Source organism: Anser cygnoides, chromosome 12 (genome assembly GCF_040182565.1).
Source record: "Anser cygnoides isolate HZ-2024a breed goose chromosome 12, Taihu_goose_T2T_genome, whole genome shotgun sequence".
NCBI lineage: Eukaryota > Metazoa > Chordata > Aves > Anseriformes > Anatidae > Anser > Anser cygnoides.
Genome location: NC_089884.1, coordinates 10,402,250 through 10,419,984, shown reverse-complemented (window position 1 = coordinate 10,419,984; position 17,735 = coordinate 10,402,250). Strand labels below are relative to the sequence as shown.

The following is a 17,735-nucleotide window of genomic DNA, read 5'->3' as shown; positions in this document are numbered from 1 at the left end:
CTGTTTATCAACATGCTCACCCGTGTGAAAACAAGGCCCCCGTCATATTGCCAAGATCAGTATATCCTAGGGTAATGTGCTGTGTGACAGTCTCAGAAATTAAAGTTGCCTCTGGGTTCCTTAAATTCATGAATCTAAATCGCACCAACTTTTCTTTAGAAGGAGAAAGAGAAAATATATATTTGGGCAATACAAATTAACCTCTTTCTTGGGCCAGAATGTTTCCTTGTTGTCCATGTCTTGGCTCCACATCCTATCCTTGCCATGCTTTTCTGAAAGCAGCACTCCCTTCCAGCAAGGGAAAACCACAGCTGAGATTTTCACGAAGATCTGGTGGAAGTGTCACTCAGATTCCTAATGACTTTTCATCTGCCAAGGAAGAACACAGAAATGTTTTCTGCCCCTTTCTATAAGACTGTTCATATTACTAATGAACAATGGGCACTTTTTATTAGGACTTAAACCTTATGTTGATTTGTATCAGCTGTAAGAGAGAACATCAATATAACTGCAGTCCAGTATTTTACTATATAATGTAGGAAGCTGCTCTGTAGAGTGCTTATTTGTTTGATTAATTTTTGTTTTCTACAGAGGTTTGCTGAGAGCAAGACTTTAATCACAGTGTAGTCATTTAAGAATAAGTTACAGAATTATAGCTGAATAATATTCATTCTATGAGGAGTCGAAAGACTAAATTCGTCATTTAGATCCAGTGCTCCTGAAAGCTTTTATCACTAGCACTTGCTAAATATTAATCTGATTTTTTTTCCACATTACAGGTGCTCGAAAGATTATTTCAGAAGGGATTTAACGTGGCAGCTTCATGTGGTGGTGGAGTGGATTCCTCTCAGTTCAGCGAATACGTCCTGTGTCGCGAAGACAGACGACCACAACCTACTCCAACGATCAGAATAAAACAGGAGCCCCTGGACTAGACCCTACCCATACTCCTTTGTAACCATAGAAGTGTTTAATAGTCCCTTATGTGAAACACAAAGGATTTGCAAAACAGTATTAGCAAACAGATTTTGACTTTATGTTGCCAATTAGTGGTATTCTGAAACTACCTGTCACATAGCCAGCCATGAAATGCATTTGAAAAACCAGTTGTCCGTTTTTCACGATGAAATACTGAGCATGCTCAGCATACCAGGTTTGGTGGGAATGTACTTTGAGCTGAACAGCTGTGGTGGTGAAAAAGGCAAAGCTTCATAAACCCCTGACCCTAGATTGGACTTCTGTGGAAAGACCAATTAAAGCGATTTGAATCTATCAGCAGGAGAAATGATTCCGACAGCCTTTCCAACGATACCCTGACATGATGCGTGGAAGTGGGGGCCTCCAAGAGGAAGATGGTACATTAAAAACTGCACTGAGTATCTTCCCTGACTGCCACACCTCCTTCATATCAGATGTGCTTTACACCTCCACACATTACATTACACAACTCTTCTGTGATTGTACTCCTTCACGCTAGCAAATGGCTTATTTTTATACATTTCCAACTGAAGTATCTCTGTGGACAGAATCCGGAACCAGAAAAGGACCAATTTGTAGTCAACTGGTGCTCAGTATTAAAAAAACAAACGAACAGACCAAACAAAAGAAGCAACAAAAAATTGATGAGGCCAATTATGGCAATACTTGCAGAAGTAGGGATCTGGAAGCACAAAATAAAACTCCATCTACCATCAAACAAGGGCCACATACCTATTGTGGAGCTGTAGTTCTCTTAAAGCCAGTCGTGTTTTGACTCAGAAACTATAAGTTTTGCATCATCAAAGAAGCGTGGTTCTCCCAAGCAAGCTCTGCCACCTCTTGTTGTTCATTTACTAACCATGTTATAAGCCCACATTTAGGAGGAAACATTAAGAATTTTGGACAAGCTATTCTTTATGGGTCTGGAATTTTTGCAAAAAGATGTTAAAAACCTCTCCTTCCACTGTTTGATGAAAGCAGGTCACGTTTTGTTTAGAGTGTTTTTCCTCTATTATTTTAAACTATTATTAAAATACTGATTCTGTAGCTGCCCTCTATCTGTTTAATTGTATTTTTAAAGAAGCCCATGGTCTGTAGGAGGTTACTCTTCCATTCATGAATCAGTATCGACTCTCTGACTTACAGGGCTTCCTAACTCAGGAGACAGCACCATGTTTGCAGGTGCAAGGTTATAAATAGCATTCTGCTAAATCCTGTTTAGCATGATTGGGTCCTCAATAACTAATTCATGTGTTAATCACTATTTAGTTTCTCCCACATTAATTTATAGAATACTGTTGTAGATGCTGAATTTTAATTAAACATTTTAGATGCGTAAATACAGCCATATATAACAGTATTAAATGGTCAACAATTCTTTAATACCTAATGATTGCAATCAGACAAAATAAAGATTCAAGTTTAAGACTAATATTTTCAAAAGCGATGAGCTGTACTAAATATCCAAGTTACAATCTAGGCAGAGGTCTAATTTTTGGAAAAGTGCTGGATACCTGACCATAGAAAATCAGACCTCTGCAGGTTTTTTCATCTTGCTTATCCAAACCAGAGATCTCTTAGCAGAACAGTTGAGCAAATCTGTCTACTTCAAAAGAGTTGTAAAGTTATTTTATTTTGTGGTTTTATACTTGTATGACATTCTAAAGTTCCTAGGCATTGCCATATTTGAATATATGGCACAGCATTCACCTTTGTAAGATATCTGTAGAATTGTATATTATACATTTAATATTGTAAAGAACTTAACGTATAATTGTCATGTATTTGTGTATGCACATTTCTTATACAGTACTTCATGCCATAAACATTTCTGTAAAGTAAATGATCAAAAATAAGCAAGTAGGGTGGAACACTCACTGTATTTCCCCTGTTGTTTGAAAGGTGAGAAGTTTTGATTGCGTCTCCTCTGGCCTTTTGCTCCGTTCAGCTTGATGTAGCCATGTCTTACAAAAAGAAAAGAAAAAAAGGGTGTTTTATTTATTACTTTCATAGATTGAGTTCACTTTAAGTTCAAAACTTAAATAATCTGTTCAGCTTCATGTTTTTAGCCTATATACACTTTTGTCCTGCACTCCTGACCAGGGATACTTAGTACTAGCAGAGGCTGAACTCTTGTCTGTGTATCCTCTTCCATTCATTACCTCTCAGCTAGGGGATAAAGGTGAACATGTCACATTTATGTTTAAAAATGCTCAGTTCTGCCATTCTTACTCAGGCAAAGCCTTCCCTGAGGTCAGCACGGGTTGTCTGCAAGCTGGACCGGACACTGAGTACCTGTGGGGTGCTGAGCACATCCTGCTCCCATTGAAGTTGCAGGCAGACAGTTCTCTCACAAGCTTGGAAGCAGGATGCTTTCAGATACATGTAGAAAGCCATTTGAAGTATTTGTGGTTGGTTGGTTGGTTTGTTTTTCTTCAGTTTGGTGTTTACCGTATTTTTTTTTATAGATCAATAAAGCAGCTCGAGTACTTACAGCAGTTTGCAAAGGTGGCATCATGAAAAGTTCCAGGCTGCGCCAACCGAGTTAAATGTGAACTTGAGATGGAAAGTTTGAGCCATGACATCACAACATTAACTGCAAAATAGCACTAAGGCAAGGAAGACATGTGGAAACAATCACTTTGTTAGAAGAAATATGCCTTTTTTAAAAAAAAAGAAAGTTAAGCTAGGACATGTTCTTTTAGTTAGTAACTTCAGGTCACTTATTTAAAGTTTATTACAGTTTCATTTATATCTTTTTTACTTATTTCCCTGTATTCTTATGCAGCAATATCAGCATAAACTGATTTGAATTTCTACTTCTGGCCTTAAACCATAGCAACATAACTTAATTAAGAACATTGCTTAGTGTCACTAAAACAGGTTTTAAAATATCATAGAAACTCCAATAAAACTGTGGTGTGCAGCCAGCAAATGTTTTTATTCTGAAGGCCAAAAAGTAAACATAGCCTGGTTTTAACCTAATTTGATGGAACAAAATTGTTCTGATCCTTTTTTTTTCTTTTTTTTTCTGAGCACTGAAACTGTGGCTTGAAGAACATTAGTCTTTGCTAGCACTTTTTGTACAACCCTGTTACACCACTCGGCTCCCAAGTCTCAGAAAAAAAGTGAAAGAATGTTATGTTGTGCTTATTGGACTAATTGCTTTGGAAAAAGCAACTGTTGAGTGCATTCATTCACTGTATTAATAGCATCAAGGTTTGTTGACAATTTTATTAGATGTTTGACAAAGGATAAGAATCAGCACAACAAAACATTGGAGTATTTGGTTTTAATATTTCTTTGTGGGTATTCTGTTAATATTTTAATGCAAAATGTTTCTGAACAGTGCTTAAGAACTACAAGACAATGTGAAATTCATGTTTGATAAATTAATACTGTATGTCACTCGATGTGTTACTTTAGTAAACTGTTTTATTTCTTTACAAAATAAGTACAAATAAGGGAGTATGTTTTCACACAAATTGGGGGTATTTACGAGTATGTACAGAAATCATCAAAATAACGTAATTCTAATAAACACAAGGCCTTTATAAACAATATGTACAAATTATCAATACATTTAAAACATAATTTTACACTTCCTGGCCTTAAATACCTTATGAATAATCTTTTGGCTAAATAGCAGCAGTATAAATTTTCTTCTGCTTTTCATAAACCTTAAAAAATAATTAAAACTTTTGTTTTTAAAACTATTGGACAAATAGTTCTATTTGTGCTTTCGCTATGGTTTCCCATCAAAAAAAAAAATATTGCCTCAAAAAAGTGGCAAGCAAAACATAGTAAAAATTGAAAAGATAAATAAGCAAATGTCTCCCTTCCATGGTTACTGATAATACTGTTAGGTTTGAAGTACAACTTGTGCCCAGCTTCTTGCTTAGCATTCCTATCTGTACCTATTTAAAAGACTCACACTAACTTTGCTTGGCTTTGGTGTGGGCCCCTTAAATTCCAATTCAGCAAAGCATTTAAAAAGCATTCCTCCCACCTTTAAGTACTTAAAACTACCCATATGCTTAAAGTCATGCACTTGTTCATGAGCCTCTCTGGACTGGAGTCCTCAGGTCCAATCGTCCAAGGCAAAGCATCACCAGTCCCTGCAGCGCTGCCCTGACCGCCCAGTGGCACCAAGCTCGCAGGGCTCACCTCTGCTCTCGTGACAGCTACTAAAAGTGGAACTGGATCCCAGAAACTTCCTTTACAGTGACTTGAAAAATCCATATAGAATACTCTAAAACCTTTACTGAACAATACTCTCCTTTAAAACCACCATTAAACCATACTCTGCAATAAATAAATTAAGATTTTAGAAAATAAAATGATTCATGTTACTAACCAGCTGCTACAAATGTGCAAAAGGTTGAATAGATTCAGAAAACAACTGGAAGCTAGTCAAGGTAACTCCACTGGGATCCAAATGCACAGATTTCATACACTTAGGATTTGGTTCAGCAAATGGCTCAGGAAAAGAGCTGTGCAGTAAAAGCAAAAATCCTAAATATATAAAATTTGTGAGAATGTGCATTGGCTATTCTTTTAGCTGTGCAAAAAAATGCAATTAGAACTAATCTAAAATAACATCAGGTATCACCATGGTTAGTCATTGGAAACAGTGCTAGTAAACCTAAAAGGAAAAGAAAACCAGCACCGTAAGTGAACAAAAAGGTTAATCCCCTGGTTAGGTCCCAATTCTGTGAACCTGACCCAATCCTCCTTAGTATGAGATGGTTTATGTAAGCCATTGCAGCAGTCTTGCCATTTGTGTAACTTCAATGCCATCTATTTTAGCCTCATCTAAAATGGCCAAATGTAGTAAGACTTTGAAGTTGGTTACATCTGTGGATTTAACATTTTAAAACCTTTTGCACATTTTTTCTTTCTTTTTTCTTTCCTTTTTTTTTTTTTTTTTTTTTTACATAAAGGGAATTTATTGCATGTGTCTGACAATTTTACAAAACAAAATTACTGGAACATTGACTTCTGAAAAAAATAGAAGGCACATTAAAATGACAGCTTTTCAATGCAAGTTGAGCTTCTGTATGGAGAAATCAGTACAATTCTTGGCTTTACTTAAGCAGAGCTCGATAGAGCAGGAGAGAATGGCTCGTTTCTCTTTCCTGTTCCATGTAGAAGATGAAGTCCCTGAGGTTTACGCGAGTTATTTTCTGTCGGGCATACTGCCTTGATGAAGGAGTCCCCAAGCCAGCCTGACTTCCACCAGACATACTGAGGCCCTACAAAGAAAACACAGCAGAGTTCAAAGTCCTGCAACAGTGGAGAGTCCTCCAACTCTCAGGTTTACAACTACTAACTGCTGGATTATTTTAAACGCCTAAATGTATTACGAGCCTCATTCTGAAAGTATTACATGACTCTCTTTTTTTTTTTTTTTCTGTTCTTCTGAGCCTCAGCAAGTTAACCAGAGTAAAGAAACAAGTGAAAACATGCACATGAGACTAGACCTTGTTTATTTACAACACAGGACAAATATATCTGGCTAATTCTCCTGCTACAGTCATGTTAGCCATAGATGTAATTGACCACTACAATTTCAAGAGCCTTTTTTAGGACAAAACTAATTGCAGTAGATAAAGGCATCTTTGGTATATCAAATGTGTGCACAATGCTATTCCACATCCTGTCTAGGACTGGAAAGAGGTGAGTGGTGTACCGGTATGTTGCTACTGCCATAATAACCTCAGCAGTCCCATGGGGACCCCCATTATCTCCTCTGGGCATAGTGAAGAAAAAAGGCTTGCTGTGAGGAGATACTAAACAATCTTGCTAGAGAACACAGTACTCAGCTGAGAGGTTGGAAAATTAAATAGAAAAATTGCAAGGAAAACTCAGACATCTAAGATGATAAAGACAAACATCAGTGTACTGTTTTCTAGTGCTATGTTAAATCTTTTGTTTTGTTTTATTTAAATTGGTCCAAAGCTACTGAATCAATGAATACTTCATTCTGGCCTTCTGTATAGAGATAACATTCAAAAACTACATTCCTTAGTTACTGATCAGGGCCAGAGCACACTATGATGCGAATATTTAGAAATTGAAAGGACATAATTTATAAACTGTGCAGTCTTGTTGAGTTTAGAACAGAAATGTGATAGATGGATAGATTCAACCCTTTTTTCATCCTTAAAAGGCCATTGTTTTCAGTGCTTCCAATTGATTTCTGGTGAAATAAAATGTTCTGACTTACAAAATTAGGTTTTAATCCATAAAAAGGTTTAAATTATTTTTCAAACCTCTAAAGCATCTGGCACAGTTTTCAAAACTTTTAAAATACCTATTTCAAGTCTACTTACTGCTGCTCTTAACTTACCTTTCTTTGTCCAGGGAATACTTATTCTAGGATCTTGATTCTAGCCATTAAAAATACAGTTAAGCATAATTTTAGTACTGAAAGGTTGTAGGGGAAACAAACGTGGTATATTGCAAGTAAGACATAACACTGTTTTCACTACTGTTTTTCTCTCTGTGTACTGGCAAAATCAGACTCACCTGCAGAACTATACTGCTCAAGTTATTTCTCCTATATCTGGCTATTAAATTACAGTAGTGGGGCAAATCCTATTCTCTTATAACCACAAAAAATGCTTAACGTAGTAAAATGAATGTGGCTAAGCTTAGAGGCAAGAGGAGAAGCCCACAACCTTCGAGCGCCATGAGCATTTGGTCTTAGGGATTCTGTTCTCCAGTATAAAGTAGCTTTTGTTAATAGATTAATTGATTTACCACCTAGCCTCACTGCTCATAGGAAAAGCATGTGCTGCATCTCCAAGGGTTGCTCATCCATGCTGAAGACAGACACATCCCCAGTGCACAATCCATTTATTAGTGGTGCTCTGAATTTATTCAGCCCTTATGCCAAAACGCTTTCCATTCCTAAAAGAAATAGCATCATTTAAACTCATACTCTTTATCTTCCACAGGTCTGAAACAATACCCTACCTTAAGCTGCTTCTTGTCTGCACTCTTACCATGCATTTGTTTTGCCAGGGCTGTTGCCATTATTTCCAACTCTCCAAGGAACTACCATGTCTATATTTATTTTGAACAAGCTGACTCAAAAATATTTTTCTTCTCTGTCTCTGATACGGTGAATCTCTCCCCCTGCTCCAAGTAATAGTTCTTTCACATCCATGCTGACTGCAGTTCCTGAACATAACAAAAACACTTAGCAATGTGGCCACCTTAAACTCATGACAAGAAACTCTTCAAAAATACTATCTGTAGCTTACTGGACCAGAACCATCCTGCACATGCTTAACCAAATATTAATAGAAAAGCTACTTTTATATATATTTCTTCACATAAAATCATTTAATACTTGAGGTACCTATACAGCAAATAATTGCTTTATATTTATTGGACAGAGTAGCTGGAATTAAGATGAGGTAAGTCATATTCATTGCATTTATCACTTGAGGTACTGAACTTTTGGGTGGTAAGAGCATACACTTAATGCAACACCATAACACGAAATTAAGCTGTGCACATTCATAAATGTGCTTGTGAGCTACTCAGTTACCTGATAACACCCTGTAATTCTCTTTCACAAGGTGAAAAAATTTGTAAGAATGTTTTTAGAAAGTAGAAAAGCACAGTTGTACATTGACAGGACAATAACGTGTAACTGTCAATATGATCTCTAATTTAAATTAAAGACCAATTTGTTTGGTACTGTATTGTACTCAAAATTATTCTTTGGAATGCTACATTAAGTACAGTACTAAATGCCACTTTTTTTTTTTAATTATATACATGAATACAAGCCTAGTTAATTGCCAGTAATGGTGGAATTAAGAAACACAGGTTTTACTCAAGAAAAAAACTTTTTTTTTTTTTTAAATCAGCATGACAGACTTTTCATCAACACAAACAAGCCTGATCTTGTTTGTATCTATGGAAACTAGTAAGAGTTACAAAGATAAAAGCTCTAATAAAAACAAATAAATGGTTGTAAATTGTTTACATCCTTTGTTTCCTGCCTGCCACACCCAAGCTATTACCAAATCACACCCACTCAAATATACATCAGTACCAGTTTTGGTATCAGTGAACTTCTATTTATAACTTCAGGGAAATTTAAAATGTTTGAGACCAGAAAAAAAAATATAGAATTTATGTATGGACTCTTACTGCCTTTTCATTTTGCAATGACTTACGTAAATGAGTTACAGCAACTTCTTTTCCCATTCCATCTTGTCCTCTCCTTTTTCCCACTGTCTCTTTTCCCTTGCTGCTTCAATTTTTCTTTCTTGTACTACTAAGGCGGCTGGTGACTGCCTTGAACTTGGTAGCTGCAAATCTCACAGGACAGTAAGGAAGACAGCAGAGAGCAACTGAATTATTCTGCACTGTGCAGCACCCATACAAAGGGGCTTTCCGGGAAGACACACACAGCTCCCACTGCCAGCAGGGACCATGCCGTGGCACAGCCAGAAAGAGAAATTCACCAAAAATCAAATTAAATGCAGGAATTTGAAGGGGAAAAAAAAAAAAAAGGCCATGGTGCCATGCTCTCTGTTAACCTGTAATCCAAGACCCACTGAAACAGTCAGACTCCATCAACTTTAATGAGCTTTAATACACTTCAGATACGCTTAGCTGACGTGTGTATATACAACTTACAGTATTTTAAATAACATTGTTGGACTGTCAAGCTTAATTCAATTGTTGGAAGCTACCTAGGTTGAAACTATGGCTTAAGAAGAAGAATTGAAGTAATAACTGGTTCAGCGTGCACATTTTGAAGCAATTCCAAATGTATGTTAGATGTGACACAAGATTTGGGCCACTCATCTCAGCTTGTTTGCTATTTTTATGATCATCTTCTGTGAGAAAACTCATGCTGCTGGAAAAGCAGAATAATTTTTATTCTGCTCTGGTTCAAAACAAAGTAACAACAAAAGAGTAGGTAGATTCCTAGGTAAACATACATAACTGTCTACCAAAGAAACATACATTCTAGAAATTAAAACAAATACTCCTGCGAACAGAGAAACTAATGAAGCCTCATTTCTTCCAGATGTATTGCATTTCTCTGGTACTACTTCTTACCACAATAAAACCTGCTCCTCTACATCACGTTCATCACCTCTCATCTCTCCCAGAAATATCCTCAGTCCACTGTAGCACCCTCCACATATCACAGATGCCCCCCGGGGTTTTAGCTCCCTTCGGAATGGCCTCAGGACCACCCCACGCCCGGCTCTTCTCCCATCCTCATGAGCCAGCCGGGCGAGCATCACCCCCTGGGGTGGCAGACCCACCGAGCCTGTGCTCATCACCCACCCGGCACATGTGGCCCCAAAGTCAAACCTACCCCGAAACTTGTTGAGCTTATATTGCAGCCTTCTCCTTGCTGCCGATACCAGCATGTCTCGTCTTCCCTGTGCCTGAGCTAACAGTCCTCATGGTGGTTTTCATGGGCTTGGTCTCAGCTCCTTACTGCCTCTTTCCCTCTTCTACTTCACCCCCTCCACACGCACCAGGTTTGGTCAGTATTTCCCAGAAGGTTTAAAGGCTACTGAGAAAGTGGACTGAGAAAGACAGGCACATCTCGTCCGAAATTTTCATGGACAAACTCCCTTACTGCTCGGAAAGTAAAAATCTCTTTGTGCATTAAATTACAATGGTTAGAGCAGCAGGCATATGAAAGTTAAACTGACTAACTCTCAAAAGCGTGCTGTTCCTCGTTTGAAACAGAATTGCTTTCACATAATAAAAACATATGTAACAAAATCTACTGATTTTTATAACAGTGATTTCTACTGTTGAGCAATTAAATCTTTTTTTTCTTTCTTTTTTTTTTTTCACTAATCTGTACACCTTCAGCTTTTAAAGGCATTGAATTACAGAACCATGGAAATACACTGTGATATTCTCGTCAGGAAACACAAAGATAAGGGCAAATAGAAGATTGAATTTAATATTTTATCCATCGTTCCTTCACCAGAAAACAATTCAGTCCTGACATCTCTCCTTTGAACATAGTCTTGAACTGCGGCTATTGCTTCTCTGTGACCCAGAGAGACAAGGCAATAATGATAAAAGATCTGCTGGTTTTCTTCTCAGGCTACGTGGCACATCCTTGTGGCAGACTTGCACTTCAAGCCAAAGTCTGAAAGTGGGAATCATACAGGAACAATTCAAAGCCAAGCAATCTATGGAGTAAAAAAATACAAGGAATTTTGTCTCTCCAACCTCAGTGAACTGAAGAGGAGCGGGAAAATAAGGTATACATTAGTCTGGCCTTATGCTAAGAGGTCTTGGATCATAAGAAATATTCTGGAGATATTCTGCAGCAATAATGATTGCTTGCATAAAGTGCTATTAGATCTTTGGCTGACAGGCACTTTATACACGAAAAACAGGTATAATATTATGTATGATTAGCTGTCCCACATAACTTAGGCTTTAATTCAGCACTTACTGAGGCTAATAGTAATGATTTCACTGATTTAAATGAAAGCTGAAACATCCTTAAATCAGTACTCCCCTGAAGTACAGAAAAGTAAATAGTAACTGTTCGTCAGCATCCCAAAGATTAACAATACCGTATGAAACATAATTATATCCACAGAAAGACTGTGCATCTTCATATGCACAATATGGTGGCATTACAAACATCTTTAGAAAGATTCATCACCAAAAGCTATCATTTAGGCCTTCAGATCAGCAACATTTACAGTGAGGATTAGACACCATGATTTCTTAGGCAGCTAGTTATTTTCATTTGCAAACATTTCTATCCTATACTATTTTAGTGCAACTGTTCCTACAGACTCCGTTTTGGCACGCGTTTGCTTGCTACACCCTCTTGGATGCAAATGCGTCTCATTTCCCCTGGGCACATAAACACACACCTCACCCTGCAGACAAACATCAGAAAAACTGATTTGCACAAGTATTTACAAGTACTTCAAATACCAACACAATTGCAACATTTCAAAGACAGCATGCAGTAATTTTTATATTAAGAAATAGTAAGAGGAAGGTAAATCATACTAAGACATGGATACAGTGAAGGATTTTTCTTTAGATGTGATCATTTTAGTTTATAATTACATGATGTTATTTCAAACCAACTAAATGGACTGCCATTACAAAAAGAATGCTTTATACATATCTGCTCTTTGCCTTTATTATGCTAAGCTAAGTCACATATGCAAGTACCATTATAATTGAAAACCTGCTTTGTAAAGCAGCATCACACCAAAAAGTTCCAGCTGAAGGAACTCAGCATCTACTACCAACCTGACCACCTATTCCTTCTTCTGAGAGAATGTCCCCCCCAAAAAACTGAGTGAGAACAGGGGCAAAAAGCAAGTTATGCAACATTTCAGTGAGAAACAACCTGGGAAGAGAAGTCTGCCCCACTGGAAAGAAGTAACACAAGTAAGAGTAAAGCAGATATGGGCTATTTCATTTACCTGCTCCAGGGAGGCAACTGCTCAACTGCCCAGTCCTCAACAGGTCATTCTCAGGAAGAAACCAGACTGCAAATAATTTCAGATTCTTAAACACCTTATCCAAGCAGATCTCTACATAATCACTGCATTAATGAGGGAAAGAGAAGCTCAAGTTTTTCCTGCACAGAGATACGGGTCTGCATTCTGCTAGGACTTTTCACCCTTCTAAGATCTTTTTGTATCCCTCACTTCTCACTTGGTATGTGATAAAAACATGTCTTGTATCCTCTATCTTCTTGCAACACGCGATTTCCTCAGGTGGTGCAGTCTCCAGGTCTTTTCATTTACTTTGTTCATGGACCTGCTCCTCGTTGGAACCACAGATCTTGCCAACATCTTTATCCACAAACATCTCATACCTACCACAATTCACTGCCTTACTTGGACTTAAAAGCAATGACAATTTTACCTGATTAAGAACTCTCAGTTTGGACTGCATTCTTGCAGTGGTAATTATAAGTTGAATATTCTATTTATCCTGTTTCCATCATACACATATATTTTCATTTTGCTTGGAATGCTTCTCCTCCCATGCTTTCCAAACGTTTAATCAAGTGCTGCTCCCTTTGAAATACTAATCCTGCCAATTTTTTTATTGTTATTTTTCAAGCATTGTGGTGTTTTTCCCTTCTCATCTTTCAATATTAGCATGTGTTGTTTTTTTTTTCTTTTCCTCTTTTAAGGGATTTGCCCATATTACTGTACTTCAACCATGCTGTACATGCCTGTATTCCCTCTCACTGGGAAAGGAGAAATGTCAAACTAACTTTAGGAGAAGCCCTACAGCTGAACTTGCAGGATTCACATTTCCCTTGAATCATATTTGATTCCCATCTGATTTTTCTCTTGTGGTAATTCCTGATATTAGTTCAAAACTATCACAGTTTTACATAGTGGGTGGCCCCTTCTTTTCTAACCTGTATGATTGTGACTTTCATTTAATCAGAAACTTAAAATAATTAAAATATTCTTGACATTCATCAATCTCTAGACACATATAGCTGTAAAATCTAATTGTTTAAATATCTAATTAAAATATACATAATTGCTAGCCAGTAAAGATTGCTTTTTTGGCCTGTTCTGGGAGACATGCTGAGCAGAACAACTGTAGGGGACCAGCTAACTGTGGGAGTCTGGATTCATTCGTAGCTGTTTCTGATTAAGAAGAAAATTAGCACTAAGAAGTGCACCTTGGCCACCTCACGTGCTAGCTACATCTCACCTATTTAAGGTGAGACACAGACATCATATAGCTGTTTCATATATTGCCAGTCCTCCCTTGGGAGGAAGAGAGGGAGACAGAGAGAAAAGTATCTACATCTTAATGCTTGTGGAAAAAAAAATTACAAATGTGAAATCTAAACTCAAAATCACTTTCTCAGCCCTTGAGAGCATGAATTGCCCTCATTCATCTCCACTGACTTTCAGTTCTTAAGCCTAATTATGATGTATAACCCAGACTTTAAAATAATTATGTTTGCAACTGTGGGCCATCTTGTGCACTCCCAGCAATTGTGCAAGTGCCAATCAAGTGACTTTTTGCACTACCTGCCAAACAAAGGGCAAAAATAGCCATGGATCTACCAGCTCTTGGCACAATTTTTTTTTTTCAGTGCAAAATTTGCTAGCAGATTAGTTACAATCTGAGAATAGTGGTATAAACCTTTCCCTATAATTACCAGAGGCTCCTCTGTAGATTGAGGGCAGTATATGGCCCTAATTCATATACCCAATCCGTTAAATAAAGCAAAAGCAAGCAGGCAGTGCGGTTATCTCAGAATTGAGTGGCAATAAAATTAAGCCTTAAATGCTAATACCTTCAGCTTGCAGGATAAACACATTGTCAGAAAACAGTCCAGTGTAAAGGAAATAAGACATCAATGTTTATAAATAAAATGTGGAAGATGGTTAACACTCTTTCTATTACTGCAAATATCATGGAATATAATTAAGGCCTGATGTATTTCAGACATTAGGGAGAAATGACGGAGTTCAGCAGGGAGAAGTCTCTGAATCATTTAGCTACCCATTCCTTTATTTCTTAATGTTTCTGTTTCTTACAATTAATTCTCTTGACTCTTCTTAAGTTAGTGGGGTTTTATGTTCAGAACAAGTCCAAAAAACCTTAAGTCATACCAGCATAAATACCTCTTGAAAAAATGTCTCCAAAAAGGAAACTGTGTTTTCCTTCCCACAGACAGCAGGAAGCTCACAGCAGCGGCCCCCATTCAACATGATCTGTAGTTTTTCCTTCTACATTTTGAGGCAGTCCCTCGCATGTCATGGTCACAATTTGCTATTTATCAAGATATACTCTTTCCCAAGTCCTTTTCCAAGCCCCCTGCTTCTCTCTTTCCTTCACGCCAGGATCAGTTCTCCAGGACTCAAAACAGAAACGCTTCGTGACCCGCGTGCCTCCACCACTCTTCATTGCTGTCTGCCCTCCAGACTGCGATCCGATCTGCTGCCCATCTTCAAATTGCCTCAACATACATACTTCCATCATAATTTTTTATAACTTCTCTTTGATACGCTCCTCTAACCTCTTAGTTTCCATCCAGGTTTTTTCTTTCTCTCCATTATAGGACAAAATGAGACAGTCAAGCCTTGACTAAAAGGCAGATCAGTTTAACTTATAAACACAATGCTGACAGTTTAAACTTTCCTAGCATTTGAAAAAAAAACCTGTGATCTCCCCCTTTTCCTCAAGAATACCAAAATCCTCATCCTCCTCCAACCCATTTCACCACAAAGCAAAGAACCAACATTTTAAACTTCTATTCAACACAACCAACAGAGAATAAGCCTTGAATTTCAAACTAAGCCATTAAAAAAAAATCTTGCTTTTTAAAAGTAAACCCTCCTGCACTCTCACAATTATCCCAGATCCACCTCTTTTTATAAAGTGGGAACAAATGCAACATGAAAGCTTTGAAACATCCTCTAACCAACTGCATCTTGCGGTAACAAAAAAAAAAGATTGAGTAATCCATACCAATATCAATATCTAAAGAAAAATCTCTTCAGTCTTACAGATAATCATGGAGGAGACAGTGATGTACAAAAACATTGTTTCCAGATGTTAAAGTTCTAATCTTAGTTAGAGATAACTTCTCATCTTTTCTGTTCTGGTAAGTTTGGATACCACACAGACTACCTACAGGAAAAGCTGAATTAGCAAGTAAATATCATAGCTACCATAACCTAGCCTTCAATTGAAAAAATTATATAATATTATATATTACTCATAGGTCCCCCAAAATGACAATGATCAATATATACACTGATATCTCACATATCTAATTACTCCCAAAATAAAATAAAAATTAGTAATATATAAAAAAGAGGGCTGCAACTACAGAAGAAGAATCTTTCCCAAAAGTACCAGCCAAAAACAGAGATTCATGATGGGATTTTTTTTGGCGAAGTTAAACAAAAGGCAGTGGAGTGTAATATATTCACTGTCTTTGGAAGGGAGCTGGCACAACCAATCATCAGCAATGTGAGAACTCAAACAGATGACGGAAGAGGGCAACAGAGCAGACATACCCAAATGTGCACATGCACACACACTGAAGAGGATTACTAAATTAATTAGAGAGGCAAGTAAAAAAAAACAGTGTGGAATTTAGAATGCGCTCAATAGTATGGAATGATGCTACTGGCCTATTTTTACCATTGGCAATAAGAGACGAGAAAAAGCTAGCTCTAGTAGAAGCAAGTGCATTATGATACAACACAACATGAGCATTATAAAATGCGAGATGAATCTCAAGCCCAGAGGCTCTTTAGCACCACTCCAAATCACAACTCTCTGCCTTCATTTTTCTTCTTTGCTACCATTCCACTTCTTCTCCCAGTACTTCTGACTTGATTAACCCTTTTTTCTCTTTCTTGTCTTTCACCTTCACATTTTCATGGTATTCTTTTCATTCGTTTCATGGGTTCTTTAAAAAGTGTCTGAATAATAACAGCAGAAATTATAGATCAGGAGTCAGATTTTCAAAAGTGCTCTACCACAGTGAAGCTGCAATTGTTTCAGATAAGAAATTTATCACTTCATTGGCACCATAATAAGATTGCACGCTCTTTTGACAATCTGGCCCCTGATTACAAGTTACAAAAAACAAATCATAACCTGTTTTAATGATCTAAATTCATGTGCTGTAAATTTGTTTTTCCTTTAAGTACTTACCCCAGAAATTCAAGTATAACAAGCCTGAAATAGACTTCCTGAAACACAAGCTTCATTTTAGCTTTTTGGGAATTAAAACATAAACAGTTGCATGTTATGCATAATTTCTCGTATCCCTTTCTGGAATACTGAATTCAGTAACAGTTCGTTAATCTGGCCTGAAATAATGAAATTAGTTTTTTAGGAGCTTATTTTTTGGTCTTTCTAAAAACCTGTGTTAAGATCATTGATCTTTCCTCACAATGCATATAATATGCTACCTGAACGTGTGCAGCAATAACATATGGTACAGTAGGCTATAACTATTTTACCATCTGTTCTGTCTGAACCCTAACCTTGATAATCCTATATCAGCTTTTCCTGCTAACTACCACTGTTCTTAGATCTTGGCTTATATTTATCCTTTTAAAATTAAATTGCAGCAAAATAATGGCCAGATTATATGCTACTTTTCAGAAATCTTCACTGCTCCCCCAGGTGACATTATTTTGTCAAGGTCTTAAACAATTCCTTCAAAATTACTTTTTTTTTTTTTTCCAGTTAATAAGACAGATCAGTAGCCAGAACATCCTTTACTCTGAAAAGCATTGCTCAAGATCCTGCCACATTCATTACATACTCATTACAAAGTACTTTGCTTTTGTTATGCTCCTATTTTGAACACTGCATCACTTTCAGTGGAACTACAGTGGACTAAATAATTTCCAAGAACAAACTTTAATATTTTAGCAATGTTCCCCACACTGCTTGACTCAGCCGCTGTCTAACCAAGTCATGCTATACAGTAGAGCAGTTCTAATCTGGTTTTTGCACATACAGCAAGACTACTATAACACCTTACCACCTCACTACTGAGTCACCTTAAAAATTAAACAGAGACAAGAACAACAGCATCATGTTGAAAAATAAAAAGTTAATCTAATGGTAAATCAATGTAAATTCTCTCCAAAGTTAGGAAAACAGGACGGATTCTGTAAATTGAGCAGGGATGCTTGAAACTTTTACTATTACTAGGTTATTTTGTTTGTTTGTTTTGTTTTTAAAGACTTGCATCC

At 37.1% G+C, this 17,735-nt stretch overlaps 2 protein-coding genes across 6 annotated transcripts in view; one reads left to right on the top strand and one right to left on the bottom strand.

Moving 5' to 3' along the window:
* KCTD15 (potassium channel tetramerization domain containing 15) overlaps positions 1 to 5,912 on the top strand; it is a 55,646-nt gene extending 49,734 nt beyond the window's left edge. For all 5 annotated transcript variants that reach the window (XM_013176599.3, XM_067004186.1, XM_067004187.1 and 2 more), the window contains one exon: positions 780 to 5,912. In XM_013176599.3, the coding sequence (XP_013032053.1) occupies positions 780 to 935 (156 nt within the window). In that variant the 3' untranslated portion in view covers positions 936 to 5,912. The remainder of the gene's footprint in view (positions 1 to 779) is intronic.
* The window catches only part of LOC106033227 (transcription initiation factor TFIID subunit 4-like), a 146,088-nt gene continuing 132,003 nt past the window's right edge, over positions 3,651 to 17,735 (bottom strand). The window contains 1 exon segment of the mRNA XM_013176598.3: positions 3,651 to 6,233. Coding sequence (XP_013032052.3) covers positions 6,066 to 6,233 — 168 coding nt within the window. The 3' untranslated portion in view covers positions 3,651 to 6,065.